Source organism: Pelophylax lessonae (assembly GCF_965119305.1).
Source record: "Pelophylax lessonae genome assembly, chromosome: 1".
Lineage (NCBI taxonomy): Eukaryota > Metazoa > Chordata > Amphibia > Anura > Ranidae > Pelophylax > Pelophylax lessonae.
In genome coordinates, this window is record NC_138768.1 from 155,811,968 (window position 1) to 155,830,283 (window position 18,316).

The 18,316-nt window shown below is 40.8% G+C and overlaps 1 protein-coding gene across 1 annotated transcript in view; it reads left to right on the plus strand.

Annotated features, from left to right (window-relative positions):
* The window catches only part of ADGRV1 (adhesion G protein-coupled receptor V1), a 654,157-nt gene that overhangs the window by 276,083 nt on the left and 359,758 nt on the right, over window positions 1-18,316 (plus strand). The window contains exons 67-68 of the mRNA XM_082259824.1: window positions 192-390; window positions 2,377-2,596. Of these exons, the coding sequence (XP_082115950.1) occupies window positions 192-390; window positions 2,377-2,596 (419 nt within the window). The remainder of the gene's footprint in view (window positions 1-191; window positions 391-2,376; window positions 2,597-18,316) is intronic.

Sequence of the window (18,316 nt, forward strand, 5' to 3'; positions counted from 1 at the left end):
CTGCAATGTTCAGAACAATTTTCATTTAAAAAAAAAAAAAAGATCATACTATTGACTGATTGATCAGTTTGTAATCTTGAAATGTTTATTATGCGTAATTAATTACGGTAATTGTTATTAAAATGATTATTATTACTATGTATAGTAATTTAATTAATGTTTATTATAGTGTGCATTTTTTTTTTTTGTAGTGGAAGAAGATGTTGGAGTGATATTGTTTCCTGTGCTAAGAACACGTGGAACATATGGTTATGTCACAGCTGATTTGATCTCCCACGACATTTCTGCCACCGTGGGTATAGACTACACTCTCTCTAATACTACAGTGGTGTTTCTGCATGGGCAAAATCAGAGCTTTATCAACATCAGTATTATTGATGATGAGGAAAGGTAAATCATGGGTTGTAAATGATAATATATATATATATTAATATTAATAATGTTTTTAAAAAAACAAAGGCTGGTCTTGGGCCTTTTACACGTGACTAGAGTTGAAAAATAGACTGTGTGAAAAAAAAAAAAAAGATTGAAAAATAGACTAAATAGATTAGGGGAAGATATTTAAAGTGGAACTTTATTAAAAAAATTAAGTCCTGTTAGATCATTTCAGGCTGGCCCCTTTTGCAGGTATAGCTATGCAAAACTTTAAAAATAAGGGGCTATACTGTTTAAAATCCAGGAATACACTGTTTCTCCCTGCTCTGCACATACTCATTTGCTCTCTATTTTTAGGCACCAAGCTGAATTTGTAGAGGCCGATCTGCTGACAGCCTAAAGATTTACTGCTATTCAGGGGCTTTGGGCTTCAGCAAAATGGCAGCCCCCAGCAAATGGAAACAGGAAAAATGCTGGAAGCAATTTACAATGCACACTCATTTTGGTAGCATAAATAATAATGTGGTATATATGTTCCTTGCTAAAGAACGTTATTTTTATAAAGTTGTTATAGACAAAGTTCTACCTTAAGGAAGGATGGATAGAATCATTGAAAACACAGACACAAAAAATAACAGTACAGAAACACAGATACAAATGCATGGCATTATACACCTCTAAAAAAATTAAGTAATAACAGAACCACAGAAAACATTTTTCCTCATATTTTCTTCAGTTCACCTGGGTCCTGGGAAATGTGCCACCACCAACACTTCTGGTAATATGTAATGGTTCCTGAACTGTAAAACAGGAACATTGCAGTAAATACAACTACCTGGAATATTTCTTTGACAGGGGCTGCTCAAAAATGTCAGCACGTTCCTGCCAAGTGCCACCGAAATTGCATTAAAAAGGTGCACCAAATTAATTTTTATTTTAGGGTTAAGACAGGCTTTAAAGAAATAGCAGTAGATTATTTGCCTAAATTTTAAATTTTGCTATGTTTCCAGTTTAGATATAAAAAATTATTTGTGGCACCTTTTTTTAACCAGTTCTGGGCCAGAAGGATTTGCCTCCTCAATGACCAGGTCATTTTCTGCAAATTCGGCACTACGCTACTTTAACGGTAAATTGTGCAGTCGTGCGACACTGTACCCAAATAAAATTTATGTCCTTTTTTTCCCATAAATAGAGATTTCTTTTGGTGGTATTTGATCACCTGTGCAATTTTTATTTTTTCACTATAAACAAAAAAAGACAATTCTGAAGAAAAAAAAACAACATTTTTCACATTCTTCTATAAAACATTCTCAAAAAAAAAAAATGTCATCCTTTTAGGCCAATTTGTATTCTGCTACATATTTTTGGTAAAAAAAAAAAACTGCAGTAAGTGTATTTTGATTGGTTTGCACAAAAGTTATCGCGTCTACAAACTAGGGGAAAGATTTATGCCATTTTTATTTATTTTTACTAGTAATGGCAGCGATCTGCGATTTTTAGCGGGACTGCGACATTGCGGAAGACAGATCGGACCCCTAACTGACATTTATGGCACTTTTGGGGGGGACCAGTGATATGACATTATTAGTAATCATTGCTAACAATATGCACTGTTACTGTAATAATGATATTGGCAGGGAAGGGGTTAACCTAGGGGTGATCAAAGGGTTAAGTGTGAGCCTAGGGGAGTGTTTACGAACTGTATGGGGGAGGGACTAGTGAAATGACCACAGAGACCTGTGATCCTATATAGAAGGATATGCAAGAGAAAAGGAAACAGAAAGCACAATAAGTTTTCATCCATAATAACCAAACAAGTTTTTATCTTTTATCCTCTGGACACGTGAACCAAGGTATCTGATCATTTTGGACAACGTATTTTACTGTTTTCTTTTTGGAAGTTTGTTTTATTAACTAGCCCTTAAAATCTTACCAAAAATCTTCACACCATCATAAGCATTGGTACATCTCACTGTGCAATTTTTGTTGTTGTTGTTTTAGTGAATTTGCGGAGCAGTTTGAGATTCGCCTTGTTGGAGCAAGTGGGGGAGCTGTTCTAGGTGCACACCTCCTGACACTTATTACAATAGCAAAAAGTGACTCGCCTACTGGAGCTGTGAGATTTCTTAACCAAAGCCAGATAACCATTCCAAACCCCAATGTGACCATCACAATATCGCTAGTGCTCGAGAGGACAGGCGGACACATGGGAGAAGCCCAGGTATTGATATCAGCTGCATTCCTTTTGTGTATATAACCATTGATGTGTAAGGTCCAAATAATGCATTCATGCACTTAAATCTGCTTTACAGACTAGAGCCATATGTAACCAGCCTTGTCTCTAAAGTTAACATGTTCTTTCCCCCATACTGGGCAAAATGACAGGATCACCTTTTAGGAGGAATTTTAAACAGACTGATCCTATGTATCCAACACTTCCCTGTCAACTGTTATATCACCAGACCACCTGAAAAATATCTGGAAGTTCTAGGTGTAGGGGCGCACATGGTGCTTCCCTGGCTCCTCTCACATCAATACTTAAGACCTGAGTAGTTAAAAGCCAGGACTAACTGCCATCATGTTGTTTGGTGGGAGGTAACAGGAGTAGCCCCTATGTATGCTTTGCCTTGATTAAACCTATAGAACAGGGATCCTCAAACTACGGCCCTCCAGCTGTTGCGGAACTACACATCCCATGAGGCTTTGTAAAACTCTGACATTCACAGACATGACCAGGCATGATGGGAATTGTAGTTCCTGAACAACTGGAGGGCCATCGTTTGAAGACCCCTGCTATAGAAGAATATCTCTGTGGGTGGTTCATTAAGTCAAGGCCTTGTTTACCATTTGGTACAGTTAGTCCACTTTTCCCTTTATAATTATTGGCTACATATTTATTTCCATCATCAGTAGGAACTGTCATCTCATATAAGGTTATTTATAGTTTATCATATTATTCTATGCCAGGTCAGGACCATAAAAACAAGGAACTGTCCCGCATTAAAGAGGTGATCCTAGCAGAGGAGATATCTATAGGCTTCAGTGATGAAATCCAGCCTTGATTTGGGACAACAAGGGGACTCTGGGAAGGAAAATTACACCTTTTAAAAGTTTCTCCTATAAACTAATCCTGTTACTTTGCCTAGGAAGGGCAAAATACAGGTTAATTTAACCAAAAAATAAACTGGAGTTTTGCTATACTGTCAAGAGTATAATATTAGCTGGTGACTAATAATTGCATGGTAAAACAGCAAAAATGTTTTTGTTAATTGTTAGGTTACTGTAGTTGCCACAGGGGATAATTCATTAAAAAGTACATAATTCACTTTTCACTTTGAACACCCAAGTACATGCAGAGGAGATTAAAAATTAGCATTTTTTTTTTTTATATGTTTGGATGCTTGAAGCAAATATATTAAAGTGAAAAATGTACTTGTTTAGTAAATTCACCCTTGATGCATTGTCTTTGAAAAAAATTGCATATAAATGTATTGCCTAAAGAATTTTAATTATATATATATATATATATATATATATATATATATATATATATATATATATATATATACAGTATATTTATAATATCCAATGATTGTCACTGCACACATATCAGAGACAAAAAATGGGCCTGGCTGCACAGCAAAGACTGTAGTACATATAATCCAAAAGAGGAATACTGAGGAAGATGAGCTTGTGTCTCGCCAAAACAAAACCTTTAGGCCCCTTTCACGCAGGCGGACCGTTCAGATCCGCCTGTCCGTTTATTTGGCGGATCTGAACGGTCCCCCCATGCATCTCTATGGGGCTTCGGATGTCAGCGGAGACATGTCCGCTGACACTCGATCCAATCCGATCCGTCAAATCTGGACGGATGGAAACCCTATTTTCCATCTGTCCAGCGGATTGGATCGGATGGGATCGGATGAGAACGGACCGACGGTCCGTTCCCATCCGATTCCCCCATAGAGATCTATGGGGCTGTGACAGCTGTGTCTCCGCACACAGTGCGGAGAACAGCTGTCATTCTCCTGCTCAGCGGGGATCAGCAGATCGATCCCCCGCTGAGAAAAGCGGAGTCCGTTTGACGGACTTAGTGTGTGAAAGGAGCCTTATTGTGCGTCCACCTTTCAAGACCCGTGAGTGCTGCTCTCTCTTTTGGATTATATATTTTTTTAATATATATATATATGTATTCTGTATATTTCTGTATATAAAGCATTCCTCCTCCACTTAGCAGTCAGCTTGTTTATTTTTCATTTAGCATAACAGGTTGTAAATGTAGAAGGAACATGCCTTTGTAAGTGTAATATGTCCTTGATCTCTTTTAGTCATTTCCTTCTTTGAGCTTTCTTCTAAAAGTGTTTGTGTATAGAAGAATTAGTACATAATGTATTGTTTTCTTTAACAAGTACATGTGTAAATAGGAGGGCTAGTACTGAGTGTATTGTTTAAAGCTGCCTCTTTATACAATGTGAAGGTTGTGAAGTGTAAGTAGTGCCAAGAACATGAGCGGGAAGTAAATACCTTGTGAACGTAAGTCTGTCCTATAAATATACATGGTGCTCAGGAAGTGAGACACTTTACACCTGCCATCAGTAAGAAAAAATAAATTACTGACATGCTCGATCTACGTGGAAGTAAGTCACGGCTGTGTATGTGAAATCCCAGATGTACCTGGAAATAGGTGCATATGTACACAGCATGAAGAACAAGATGGCAGCACCTTCAGCATATTGATACTCAATCAGTCGTTTGTTTTGATATTTAAAATGACTTTAGCGAAAGCAGAATTTATTGTACTGATTGTCAGTAGCCTCCAACCATATGCTTATCATACATTTCATAATATTTGTTAGATTTAACCTAAAACATCAAAACAATTGGTTCACTAATTCAAGAACTAATCTTTTTGATATTTCAGTTAAATCTAACAAATAATGATTGCTTTATACAACCGTTTTTTTTTTTTTTTTATTTCAATACATTTTTTTTTAGGTTTTAAAGGATACAAATAGAAGAAAAGGCAGTAGTAGTGGATGCAGTAATAAGGATCCATAAGGTCTAACTTGTTGAAATATCAATACATTTAAGTAGAACAAACACACATTTACTTGTGTCGTACAATGGTACTGAGAAACTAAATCCACAGGAAGCGGGAAAGATAATTGACTAAATGTATGACATATATTAGATGTCTTTGATACCAGTAAATAGAAGGTCCTGGGTCTTAAGAAGGATACCAGGAGCTCCATGGTTTCCACACAAGGTCAAATGCTCGGAAAGATTGTTGTTGTAGGGCTATAGACTTTTCAAAAAGAAAAAGTAAGTGTAAGTAACATTGACAACTTCGGATGGATTGGGGGCCAAGTTCTGTTTCCAATGCCTGGTAATAATCAATCTAGCAGACAGCAAGATGTTTGCTGCAATGCTGCGATATGGGACTGGAAATTTCTCAATGCCCAGATTAGGTAGGGCTAGAGCTGGGTCAGTAGGAGTTAGAACGCCAGTTATTTCTAAGATTATTTGGAATGTTTTCTGCCAGAAGCTGCAAATGCTATTGCATGACCATAGAATATGCAATAGGGTGCCCGATGCGCCACAGCCACGCCATCATAATTGAAGAGGTTGTGGTATACATTTTAGCTAGTCTGTAAGGGGTTAGATACCATCTAAGTGAAATTTTTAGTGATAATTCCCAATGATTCACACTATGTGTGGAAGAGTGAGAAAAATGGATAGCCTGAGTCCACTGGGAGTCAGAGAAGGAGGCCTGAAGGTGCTCCATTGGAGCATATGCTTAGTTTTGATAAATTTCTGTTTATCTTGTAAAAAGCTATATATGAGCGATGTTCCTTTCATCGATGTTTGGGGGTTGTGTAGTATTGCCAGATTTTCAGGTGTAAACAGACATTAGGTGGTGGAAATGCCCGCAGAAAATTATAGACTCGGAATAGAGTATTGCATGGGAGCCCATATTCAGCTGGCAGCATTTCTGGTGGTTTAGGTATGCCCCTGGATAGGAGGTCTTCCACCCAATGAAGACCATGCTTGTTCCAGCTCTTTAGAGAGATGTCTAGGATAATATGCTCTAGTGTGTTGATTGGTATTTTAACCACTTTACCACCGGAGGATTTTGCTGTCTTACGTCCAGGCCACTTTTTGTGATTCGGCACTGTGTGACTTTAACTGACAATTGCGCGGTAGTGGAACGCTGTACCCAAACGAAATTTACGTCCTTTTTTCCCCACAAATAGAGCTTTCTTTTGGTGGTATTTGATCACCTGTGCAATTTTTACTTTTTGCGCTATAAACAAAAAAAGAGCGTAAATTTTGAAAAAATAACAATATTTTTCACATTTTTTTATATGAAATTCCCCCCCAAAAAAATGTAAAAATCAAAAATTTATAAAATTTTTGGCCAATTTGTTTTCTGCTACCTATGTTTGGTAAAAAAACACAATAATCGTATTTTGATTGGTTTGCGCAAAAGTTATTGCGTTTACTAACTAAGGGAAAGATTTCTGTCATTTTTGGTGGGTTTTTTTTTAACGAGTAATGGCGGCGATCTGAGATTTTTTTTGCGGGACAGCGACATTGCGGCAGACAGATCGGACCCTTGACTGACATTTTTGACACTTTTGGGGGTACCAGTGACATTACTACAGTAATCAGTGCTATAAATATGCACTGTTACTGTAAAAATGACACTGGCAGGGAAGGGGTTAATTTTATTGGAGAGGGAGGGGTTAATGTATGCCTGGTGCTTACTAACGTGTGTGGGGGGAGGTGACTGAATGACACAGGGACAGATCGCATGTTTAGCTATGCTGAACCCTGCAATCTGTCACTGTCTGTCACTTAGGAGATCCGCCCGCTTTGTTTACACAAGCGGGCGGATCTCCAAACTCGATTCCCCCGATGATCGGGGAAGAGCAGCGGCGATCGCCGCTGCTCCTCCCCTGGCCCGACTCCCACTGTGACTGAATACAGCGTGAACGAGCCTCCGGCGGCGCGTGAGCGCTGCCCACAAGGGGAGGAGTCCAGCGACGTAGGTCTACGTCACTGGACGGGAACGAGCCACTGTGCCGCAGTAGAGGCACAGTGAGCGGGGCTAAAGTGGTTAACGTCAGCATGGTATGTTTTTTGTTGAGAGGAGTTTGCAATAGTGTTCCAGGCTTGGAGGAAGGCCTTAATGGTTAGTGGGAATTGTGATAGGTCTAGTGGTTTCCATAGGTCAACAAAGTAGGGAACAGAGATTGAAGCTCTTGCTAATGTCTTTTTTGACTTGGTCAACCATTCTCATACCACCCACAGTTCTGTGCTTTATTAATGATGTAAGGGTTTTCGTGTATGGCTGTGTTAGTGGTAAATGGAGGGATCTGAATAGATATAGGTTTTGGAGTGGTATCTGCTTTTTGTAAGCAGCCAATCTCCCTACCCACATTAGTTCTGTTTGTGCTACCCTCTTCAGTTCTGCTTCTATTTTAGTTATTAACGGTTTATAATTTGCCTCAGCTAAGGAAGCAGAGGTGGGGGTGATTATGATTCCTAGATAGGATATTCCAGTTTTGGCCCATGTGTACGGCAAGTCTCTTTTTAATTTGGAGGTAATTGGTTTGGGGATGTTTAGGCCTAGGTTTAAAGACTTGGAGTGGTTATCCTTATAATATGAAAGATTGGTAAATTCTGTGAGTATGTACATATGGAAGTTATGTTTGGGGGTTTGTCAGCATTAAGATAATGTCATCTGCGAACAAGTTGATGACGTGGGATTTGTCTCTGAATAGGAACCTGGATACTAAAGGATAAGAATGAATCCTTTCAGGTAGCAGTCCTATCATCAGGTTGAACATAGTCAGGGAAAGTGGGCACCCCTGCCTTGTGCCATTAGTTATAGAGAAGGGTTTAGAGAGTAAGCTTGCTGTGTACACCTGGGCTGAGGGAGACAAGTATAACGCCGGTATAGCAGATAGAATCGATCCCTGAAATCCAAATTTATTTAATACACAAGACATATACCCCAAATGGACTAGATCAAAACGCTGTGAAAGATCAACCAGCACCCCGACCTGGTACCTCCGTTGACAGATGCTCCTAGTGCTTCCTGAGGGCTCAAAGCACTCCACCAGACACCATAACCACGTCAGACCCCACGAACTGCCACAGCTTGGTTGTGGTCTCAACGTCTCCTACCAACCCTGGACCTACAACAAGGCTCCAGGTTCCGGTGGGTGACCCTCTCTTTCCCCAGTGAGTGAAGCAGGAACAAGAACAAGCTCTTACACAATCTCTTACAAGAGCTTAGTGATTATCCAAGGGAGTATGAAGGATATAGCAATCCCTTGTAGCATATTCCCCCAATGAGAGACAGGACTCTAAATGGAGGGTGAAGTATAACTCAACTTTATTGAACAAGAAACATACTTTTATACAGTTTTCCCCCACAAGGTTACAACCCGGGTGGACCTTGTTGAAAACAGGCCCTGACATTCACAATCCAATGGAAACAGAGTTTTACACTCCCATACAGTGTACACAAAGATATACAATGTGGGACAATCCCCCCTCCCCCTTAGCAGCCAATCCACATACACATATACATCCCATAGCAAGCTTATCTTAAGGCAGACAGAACAATGTGAGGTCATTAACATTTAACAATGAGACAGGCACAATACACATTCCCTTCCAATACACAAACAATAGGGAAGTCTGCCAATGACAGTCTGTGTGTCTCTCTCACAGACAAGCACATGGAATACACTGTAAAAGATGGTATTAAATCTTCATATTTCTATATGAAGATATGGTTGACAAATATTACTGTCCCATCTGAAGCAATTCAAACCATTAAGTATCTGCTCCTCACCTCCAGTGACTGTGAATACGGTCACATATCTTCCCCCCCAAAGGTAGACTAACCAGGTACCAGACCTCCAACTGGTCTGTGCCTGAGGGACAAGTGTGATTATGACACGGATAATGTTTACACCTGGAAAAGCTATAAGTCGTGGAATAAATACCATTGTACCAACACCAAAAAACTAGTTAGTTTTTCAGATACAGATAATGAGTATTTCGATGACACTATGGCAATCACAATATCTGATAACTCTGTGGAACAGCCGGATCGACAAACCGTTTCTAACACCAGTACCCCAGCCCATCCAAAAAACGGGAAACAGAGGCCCAAATGGGGACGCAGAAGGGGTGGAAAAAAACAAGGAGAGGAGGTCAGAAGAGAAGATCTGGGAAGTGGAGGGGGAGGAGCCTATTCCCTGAGACCCCAGATACGCAAATCGTAAGAAATGTAATCAATGTTTCACATCGCACTTTAACCCCAGGAGAGACATCCCTTTTATCCAAGGGTTTAGGATTCTGTCCTTCTCAGCATTTTTACCTTTTTGGGACACTACTTGACATCAATAAATTTATTAGAAACATTACCATAAAAAGACACTTTTTAAAGAGAATAATGATTCTGAGGATTCTTCTGTTTCGGAATTGACATATGAAGAACAACCAGATTGCTTTTCTTTCCAAGAAACATGTTCTCTCATGGATTTAACAGAGCTGGCCTTGGAGAGCAATGAGACTGGACGCATTGGCAATATAATTAATGAAGATATTATTAAAGTGGAGATGAAAAATAAATCAAATTTTTATCCAGTCAATGCACACACAGACAGTATGGACAGATTTCAAAAATGCATAGAAAGGGATCTGACACAGTTGAGCAATCACCTCAATCCCGGTGCAGGTGGCGCACATATAGACAACCTAACACGGGAAGAAAGGTCTGCCCTCCATAGCTTACAAAAAGATGATTCTATAGTCATAAAAAATTACGACAAAGGAGGGGCAGTAGTCGTTATGGACGCCACCATGTACCGGGAAGAGGCCTTGAGGCAACTCTCAGATAATAATACCTATAAAATTCTATATAATGATCCTACATTGCTGTTCAAGGGTGCTCTGAGTAATTTAATCTAGAAGGGCATTTATTTAGGCATATTTAGTGTTAAGGAGGCAGAAACATTGATACCTACACATCCCATCATACCCATTTTCCACTACCTACCAAAGGTGCATAAAGGATTAGATCCCTTATATGGTAGACCCATTATGGAAGGTGTAGGGTCCTTAAATGAAAAGTTGGGACAATGGCTGGATAGCCAGTTACAGCCATTAGTCAAGTCTTTACCCAGTTTTTTAAAAGACATGAAACACTTATTGTCCATCATGCAGGAGGTGGTGTGGAAGCAGGAATATGTATGGGTCACTTGGGATGTGGCCAGTTTGTACTCATGTATTCCACATCATCTGGCCATATCTGCGGTGTCCTTTTATTTGGAGCATTTTTCAGCTTTGCCTCCTACCCACAGTGCCTATATTTTGGAAGTCTTGGAGTTTTTGTTGTCGCATAATTACTTTTTGTTTGATGGCTCTTTCTATCTCCAGAGGTGTGGGGCTGTGATGGGGGCGAAGTTTTCGCCCTCACTCGCCAACCTCTTCATGGGTTGGTGGGAGTGGTCCCACATCTTTGGAGATAGAAATCCATTTAGGCAATACATACATTTATTTTTTCGCTATATAGACGATTTGCTGTTTATTTGCGACAGCAAAATGGGCAGTTTGGATTCTTTTTTGAATTATTTGAACCTCAATGAAAAAAATTTGACTTTTACTGGTTGCAGTAATGATCATCAAATATGCTTTCTTGATGTTCTTCTCACCTCCTCTAATGGCCGGGTCATCACTAATCTATATAGAAAGCCTCTGTCTGGGAACACTCTTCTTTTGGCCCAATCTAACCATCCAATCCATACTATTAGAGGCATACCAATCGGCCAATTTATCCGATTGCGCCGCATATGCAGCGAAGACATTGACTTCGAACGGGAGTCAAATTAGTTGTTTTTGTGTTTCAGACAAAGAAGGTATCCTGTTTGGATGCTCAAACGGGCAAAAAAGATTGCAGAAAGCAAAGACAGGTGCCAGCTCCTTTCTGAACATCAGAAATGTAGAAACAAACAGATGGATAAGCCAGCATTGGTTACTACCTTTAGCCAAGATTTCCAGCAAGTGAGAAATATAATCAATAAGTACTTGCCAATTTTATTTGAGGATGAAATACAAATGAAAATATTAGAGAATGGGATCAATGTCATTCCTAGACGAGCACGCTCTTTAGGTACATCCCTCTCACCAAGTCTTTTTTGTCAAGGAGGTAAACCCCAGACCACATGGCTATATTTTAAGGGCAACCACAAATGTGGTGGTAATAACTGTTCTAGTTGTCCCCACATACTTGGGGGCCAAACGGTTGTCTCTTCTTCAAACGGCAAAAGTATCCAATTTAAACAATTTTTTAATTGCAATACTAGCAATGTGATTAACATCATTACTTGTGGGATATGTGGTATGCAGTATATTGGACGCACCACTCGCCGTTTGCGGGAGAGATTCCGGGAGCATTTAAGTGCCATCAGGACAAAAAAATCCACCAATATAGCGAGACATATCAATAACCTACACAATGGAGATTTTAGCTCCTTACATGTCCAGGTGATAGCAAAAGTCAAAATCCCCTTTAGAGGTGGGGATCTGTTTAGGAGTTTATGTAAAAGAGAGGTATACTGGATATTCCATCTAGGTACTCGCATTCCAAGTGGAATGAATTATGAATGGGATGCTTCCCACTATTTTGAGTAAAGGATAATACCATTTCACCCCCCCTCCCCCTCCCTCCCCCTCCCCCTCCTCCTCCCTCCCCCTCCTCTCCTTTCCCCTTCCTTCCCCCCTCCCCTCTCTACCATCTCTCCACCCCCCCTCCTTCTTTGCATACACATTCAATCTATATGTTGTTCATGGATTTATTGTTTTCTTGGAGTAAAAAAGTTTTTTTGCACATTTTTGAACAATCGGATTGAATGTGTATGTCCTCTTTTATGCAGCCAGACCAATCAGTCTTCATCTATTTGAGCCATGTGTCTATGTTTCGGAAACCACTTGTTTGATTGGACAAGATAGTGCTGCCTGGCTCATAAATGAGGACACATGTCTGCTTGCAATCAGCAATGAATTAGCACATGGTGTGAAACACGTTTGCTGCTATCCTGTTTGTCTTGCACATGTCCATGTTGGACTTTTTGATTTGAAGAAATAAAACTCAAGTTTCTACTTTCCTGAGACTGGAAGTGCCACCTTCTTTCTACATGCATATGAGTTAGTCGGGTAACAAGTCCCAAAGAGTCAATCCATCATGGCAGCTTCCTTGACAAAGTTCCACATAGTTCGTAGGTTTGTCTTGGCAAGTCGCATGGAGCTCTCATAGCTGTCGGTCTGTGGAAGTCAGTCTGTGGAAGTCTGGTTTGGGCAGGCCAGACTGGGCTTCTTAGGCACCCTGTGTCCCTAATAGACACAGGGTGACTTAGACATAAGAGGAGCCTAGTAGGCTGAGAGAGGAACTTTCCAACCTCTCTAAGGTAGGCTGTGTTCCACGGGCCCTCCCAATGTCTGCACCCACCCAGTACCCCAAACAAATTGTCCAGAAAACAGCATTACTCACCCAGCCAACCTCTGCCTCTCTTGTAGAAGATACCTGCCACTGTGGATAAGCTTGGACTGGTCCTTCTCCCAGGAGTCCTTTCAGCCACTGGAGAGAAAACATGGTGGTGGGGCTCACTTTCTCAGGCTGTTGGGGATCTGGGCCGACTGTCCACCATCCATGGGATATAAACGTGAAGACTGTAGTGTATTACTGTCCCATCTGAAGCAATTCAGACCATTAATTATCTGCTCCTCACCTCCAGTGACGGTGAATACCGTCACAAACGCCTTCTCTGCATCAATAGAAAGTAGCAGAGAAGGCGTTTAGGAGTGTTCTGCATAATGAACAACATTGAGTACTCGTTTGGTGGCCTCTGAGGTTTTCCTACTCTGGACAAAGCCCATTTGGTCTGGTTTTATCAAGTGTGGTAGTACTGCTTTCAGTCTATGTGCTAAGATTTTGGCGTATAGCTTAATGTCTGTGTTGAGCAGAGATATAGGTCGGAAGTTGGCTGGGCAGTCAGGGTTCTTTCCTAGCTTAGGAAGTGTGAGGATGTGTGCTCCCAACATCTCCAAGGGAAAGGTCAACTTGTGCATGGCAGCATTAAACAGTGTTGCTAGATAGGGGCTTCTCTCTGGAATAGAGAAGGGTCGGTTCAGTTTGGTTAGTTCAGAAGAGGACAAAGATGGGAGATTTAGTTTATCCAGAAAGCATGAAACTGCGTCTATTGAGGGCTGGGGGGTTGAGGGATTATTTTTTTAGATTATAAAGCGACCCGTAGTAATCCGCGAACGCATCTGCTACTTGCTGGGGATTGATTAGTTTTAGTTTTGAAGAGGGATGGTAAAGATAGGGGATCTTGGCTTTAATTCTGCGAGACTTCAAGCTAAAACTTCCCTGCTTTGTTATGTGAAGAGTAGTACTGCATTCTAAGTTGGCGGATCATAAAGTCATGGTTGTCTTGTAAGAGGGAACGGAGCTCTAGACGGAGCTTAGAAAGTGTAGAGGCTCTACCTGGGTCAGGATGGGACTTATTTAGGCGCTCAAGTTCCTTAGCAGCATTTAATAAATGCGGGTCCTCCTATATCTGAATATTGAGTGTGGAGTACAATGAAACAAAATTCCCACAATGCAATGCTTGCCATGCAATAAGCATTAGGTGCAGGGATAAAAGGGTCCTACAACATTTTAGTGCAAATGTAGACTCTTTTTTTCTCCGCATCAAAATTGCACTGCATTTTGCCATCTGTTTCGGGGGGTCGTTCATGGAACATTAAGCCCCTGCTGACATCAGACAGATTTGACATGCGATTTGACATGTCAAATCGCATACCAAATCAGAGCCTATTGCCGGCAATGTCACTGTTCGAATTGGTGCAACCCTGACTTTGCGGCGCAGCACTGATTCCCAAAAGTAGTTTCTGCACTACTTTTGGCGACTTCAGGGCAATTTCAATAGACATCTGTGCATGAATCCGTACAGTTGTCTGTCAAATCGCACCTGAAGTCGCACTGACATGCGAGTTTGAAATAGTGTGCGTTCAGCTAAATGATTTCAAACCTGCCCTCAGTGTGAACCGGTGCCAACAATAGGCTCTGATTTGACATGACAAATCGCATTCCAAATCGGCACGATGTCAACAGTGAACAATACCCCGAAACAGATTGCAAAATGCAGTGCGCTTGCCAGAATTGCATCGCGTGTGTGTTCACACCCATGCAGAGCGATTAGGAGTGAAGAAAGACAGACAGATTTACTGCTCTATCAAATTACTGACTATAACAAATGGATCATGTGATTGACTGAATAATAGTCAATGCATATATTGGAAAGCAGTACACATATCTGGATGGCACACATAAGTAGAGATGGATGAAAAAAACTGACAAATTCTAAGCAATCACATTTGCCAGCCAGTAAAATGCACTTAATACTGCTAATAATTTTATAATACACATGGAAACCCAACATAAGTACCAAACCTTTACTGCTAGATTCCTATTATAATCTGGCAGGCATAGCAGCTTCTGAAGACGCTTAGAGAGTATAAGGACATACATATGCTTTTGTATTTTGGAATGGTGTCTATCAGCATGGAGAACAGGGTGGGATGACGTAAAGTGGAACTAAACTCTCCTATCGTTTTCTGCCAAGAAACCTGCCATCTTGGCCTTGGACCTTCAATTGCCATGGTGCTGTACATGTGATTAGTTATGACACCAGCCATTTGATGGTTTGACAGTTTGGATGAGAGCACAACCAATGTGACAGGTACATTCACAGCACATGCGGGGAATGTAATTGTTTTTTTTAAACTGTTAAATCGATTGGTTTAGTTCCACTTTAAGCCAGCAAAAGTATTTCTCTATCTACATTTTTATTGTTCGCTATTTGTGGCATATGAGCTATTAATGGCACTGATTGCATGTAGTGAGGTGTGAAAAGTAGTCTGCACTGTCGAGCCCCATCTAGCTGCTGCAACTGTCGGCCTCTAATAGAGTTTGACAGGCTGCCGGAGGCAGGGCTGGACGGTACACCTCTACCTTCCACCTGTACCTAAACTTCAGAGCCTCATGCACCTGCTGCATGCACTTTTATTGCAAACTCAAGTTTTTTGTAATTGTATAAATAAACATTTGATAATTGCTGCACCACACCTTGTTTTAGGAGGGTTTTCTTTCTTCTGCAGCTATATGAAATTGTTTGTACTCCTTTTTGTCACTTCAAAGGGGTGTGATTGCCATATCTAAGATTATTTGTTTTTTTATTGCTGTCCCATGTCACTGCTGGAGTGATTTCCTCCCACTTCTCACTATGTGCTGCTTCTGTCTGGAACCTATCACCTTAAAAGGAAATAAGGGGTAATCTACCCAGAGGGGACATAGACAGCGATAAAACAAATTAAAAATGTTCTTCCTCATCCTTCCAAAAAGTGTTATTATAGCTTTCTGCTTTCCCACTGGGGAGATTTCCCTTACATCTTGTTCCATGTGACACCCGTCAAGTTGATATGAAGTGGGGTAAAATCTCCCCAATAGAGACACAGACATCAATAAAACAGGACAGTTCTTCTAATACTTCATCACTCTATCCAAAGCTAAAAATAATATTTGGTTTGACTTCGGCTACAACCTAAATTATAAAGAGGTGCATCATATTCATTTTCAATTATGACAATATACCTGAATTAACCCATTACTGCTGACATAATATATTATATATGGCCCCACTACACTGTGCTTTTTACCATGGGGCTGCATATATGCGTACCTCTCTTTGTGCTAGGAGAGTGCCGAACAGCGCACTCCCACAGCTGGAGTCTCCCTGAATTTCCGGGCCCCTTAATTATGATTGAGACCTGGAACTTCTGATTCCGGGTCACCTGATCGCTGTGATAGCCTCTGCCACCACAGCAATCAGTCACTGTGATGCCTGCCCCTGTGTTTCTCTCTCTGTGAATGGAGAGGAAAGATACAATGTATCTTTCTCTTTCCTTGCAGAGAGGGAAAAAAAAGTGCATGAAAAAAATAAAAAAAAAAAAATAAAAAAAATAAAGGAAAAATACCTAGATCAAGGTCTGAACTAGGTTAGTGCTTGGGTCAAGGTCAGAGTCATTATATTTTGTGCAAGATTTTTACATTTTTAAATTAACATCAATGTCAGTTAGTGTCAGTGTGTTTTAGGTAGAACACAAAAAAAGAAGAAGCAAAATGTGCACTATTGCTTCTGGGTTGTACTACGGGTACAAACAACAAATGACGTACACATATGTGGTATCGCTGCGATCATCAGGAGCAGAAGAATTTATTTTGGGTTGTATTTGGTGGTAGATTATGATAGTAATGATAAATATACAGATAAATGTAAAAAAAAAAATGTTTTGTACTATTTTGGGCCAGTTTTCCTTTGATAATAAAAAAAAATCTAGAGGTATCCATAACCATTTACTACCAAATGAAAGCCCAATTTGTCCTTAAAAAAACAAGGTATAATCCACCTGGATATAAAAAGGTATTCTGCCCAGTGGTCAGAATTTGAAGATGCATAAAAGAAAGGAAAAGGAGGCGCAAACACCTAGTGTTTAAAATAATTTAATAAAATGCTGAATGCATACTCACAAACATGAAGAATAAAAATCGTATTGCAAATTCCCGTCACCCATGTGTTGGACCATGTCCTGGAAATTGCGACCGCTAACGCGTTTCGGGAGTCAAGCTCCCTTCCTCAGAGCTGGTCATGCCATAGCAGATTGAAGTTTATATAGAGAGTAGCTCAGTGTTCCTCTACCTCTTCCCCTCCCATGCCCCTCCCTCCCCCCCGGAAGGAGGGGGCGGGACCATCCAGTGTCAACAAAACTACTCTTAATGGGCCTGTGTCTCAGTCCTCATATCTCTATGGCCTCTAAAATTATTATGTTTCATGTTTCATGTTTCATATTACACTTCAAGTGGAGACTGTCTTCAAAACATATAGCCACAACCAGCACATGTCAAAACAAATGTAAAAACAAAGGGGACCCCAAGGCTGGGAATGTGGTCCAGGAACAACATCTGGACAATATGCAGACAAATGTTCCATGCTGTTAAGCAAGTCTGTGCACACTCTAGACATGCCCCCTCCGATGGGACCTGAAGTGTATGTATGACTTACCAGAACTCCTTTGTGATTACTCGTGTCCGATTGTATTGAAAATGATGGCAGTGTCCGACTGTTGGCCGCTCGTGTCCTCACTTGCAGGGCCCTCACAAGCCGGAATGTAGCTGATGTGGCTGGTTGAGTGCGCCATGGCTCCTCAGAAGCCATGACTTCCTCGAGGGATCGTGGCTTCCTGGTCCCGGAACGCACGCCATCTGCTCTGCGTTCCAGGACCTGTATTGCATCATCACCTGTAGAGCGGGGCGGAAGCTCTGTGTAAAGCCCGCCCCCGTCTGTATCCGTGGAAACGTGTATACAGGCTCGACTGGAGCCCTGGTTAAATGCACTGCCATCTAGCGGTCAAACTGAAAACTGCACTGCTCATATTACTTATTAAAACTTGGACAGCCCTGTCCAATAGAACAGTTGTGTCCCCCAAGACATCACTGTCTCAGGTGCCAAATTAAGGGCCACATCTGTTTGGGATTGGGTCCTATGTTGGTCAGTAGCCCTATTTACCCACTGTATGTAAATAATGATACTTAAAAACGGCCATGCAATATACTTGTATACTTGAAATTCTATTTAATTTAAGAGAATGTGTTTATAAGAGTATGGACATGAGACTGCTCATCTAAAATAGTTCTGTCGTACACTGGACAATCCCTCCTTTTTGGCCTCCTTGTTGGATCAACTGGAGTGCAGGATTCCAGCATCTCCAAGGGTGTGGGAACCTGATGCTACTCGCTACT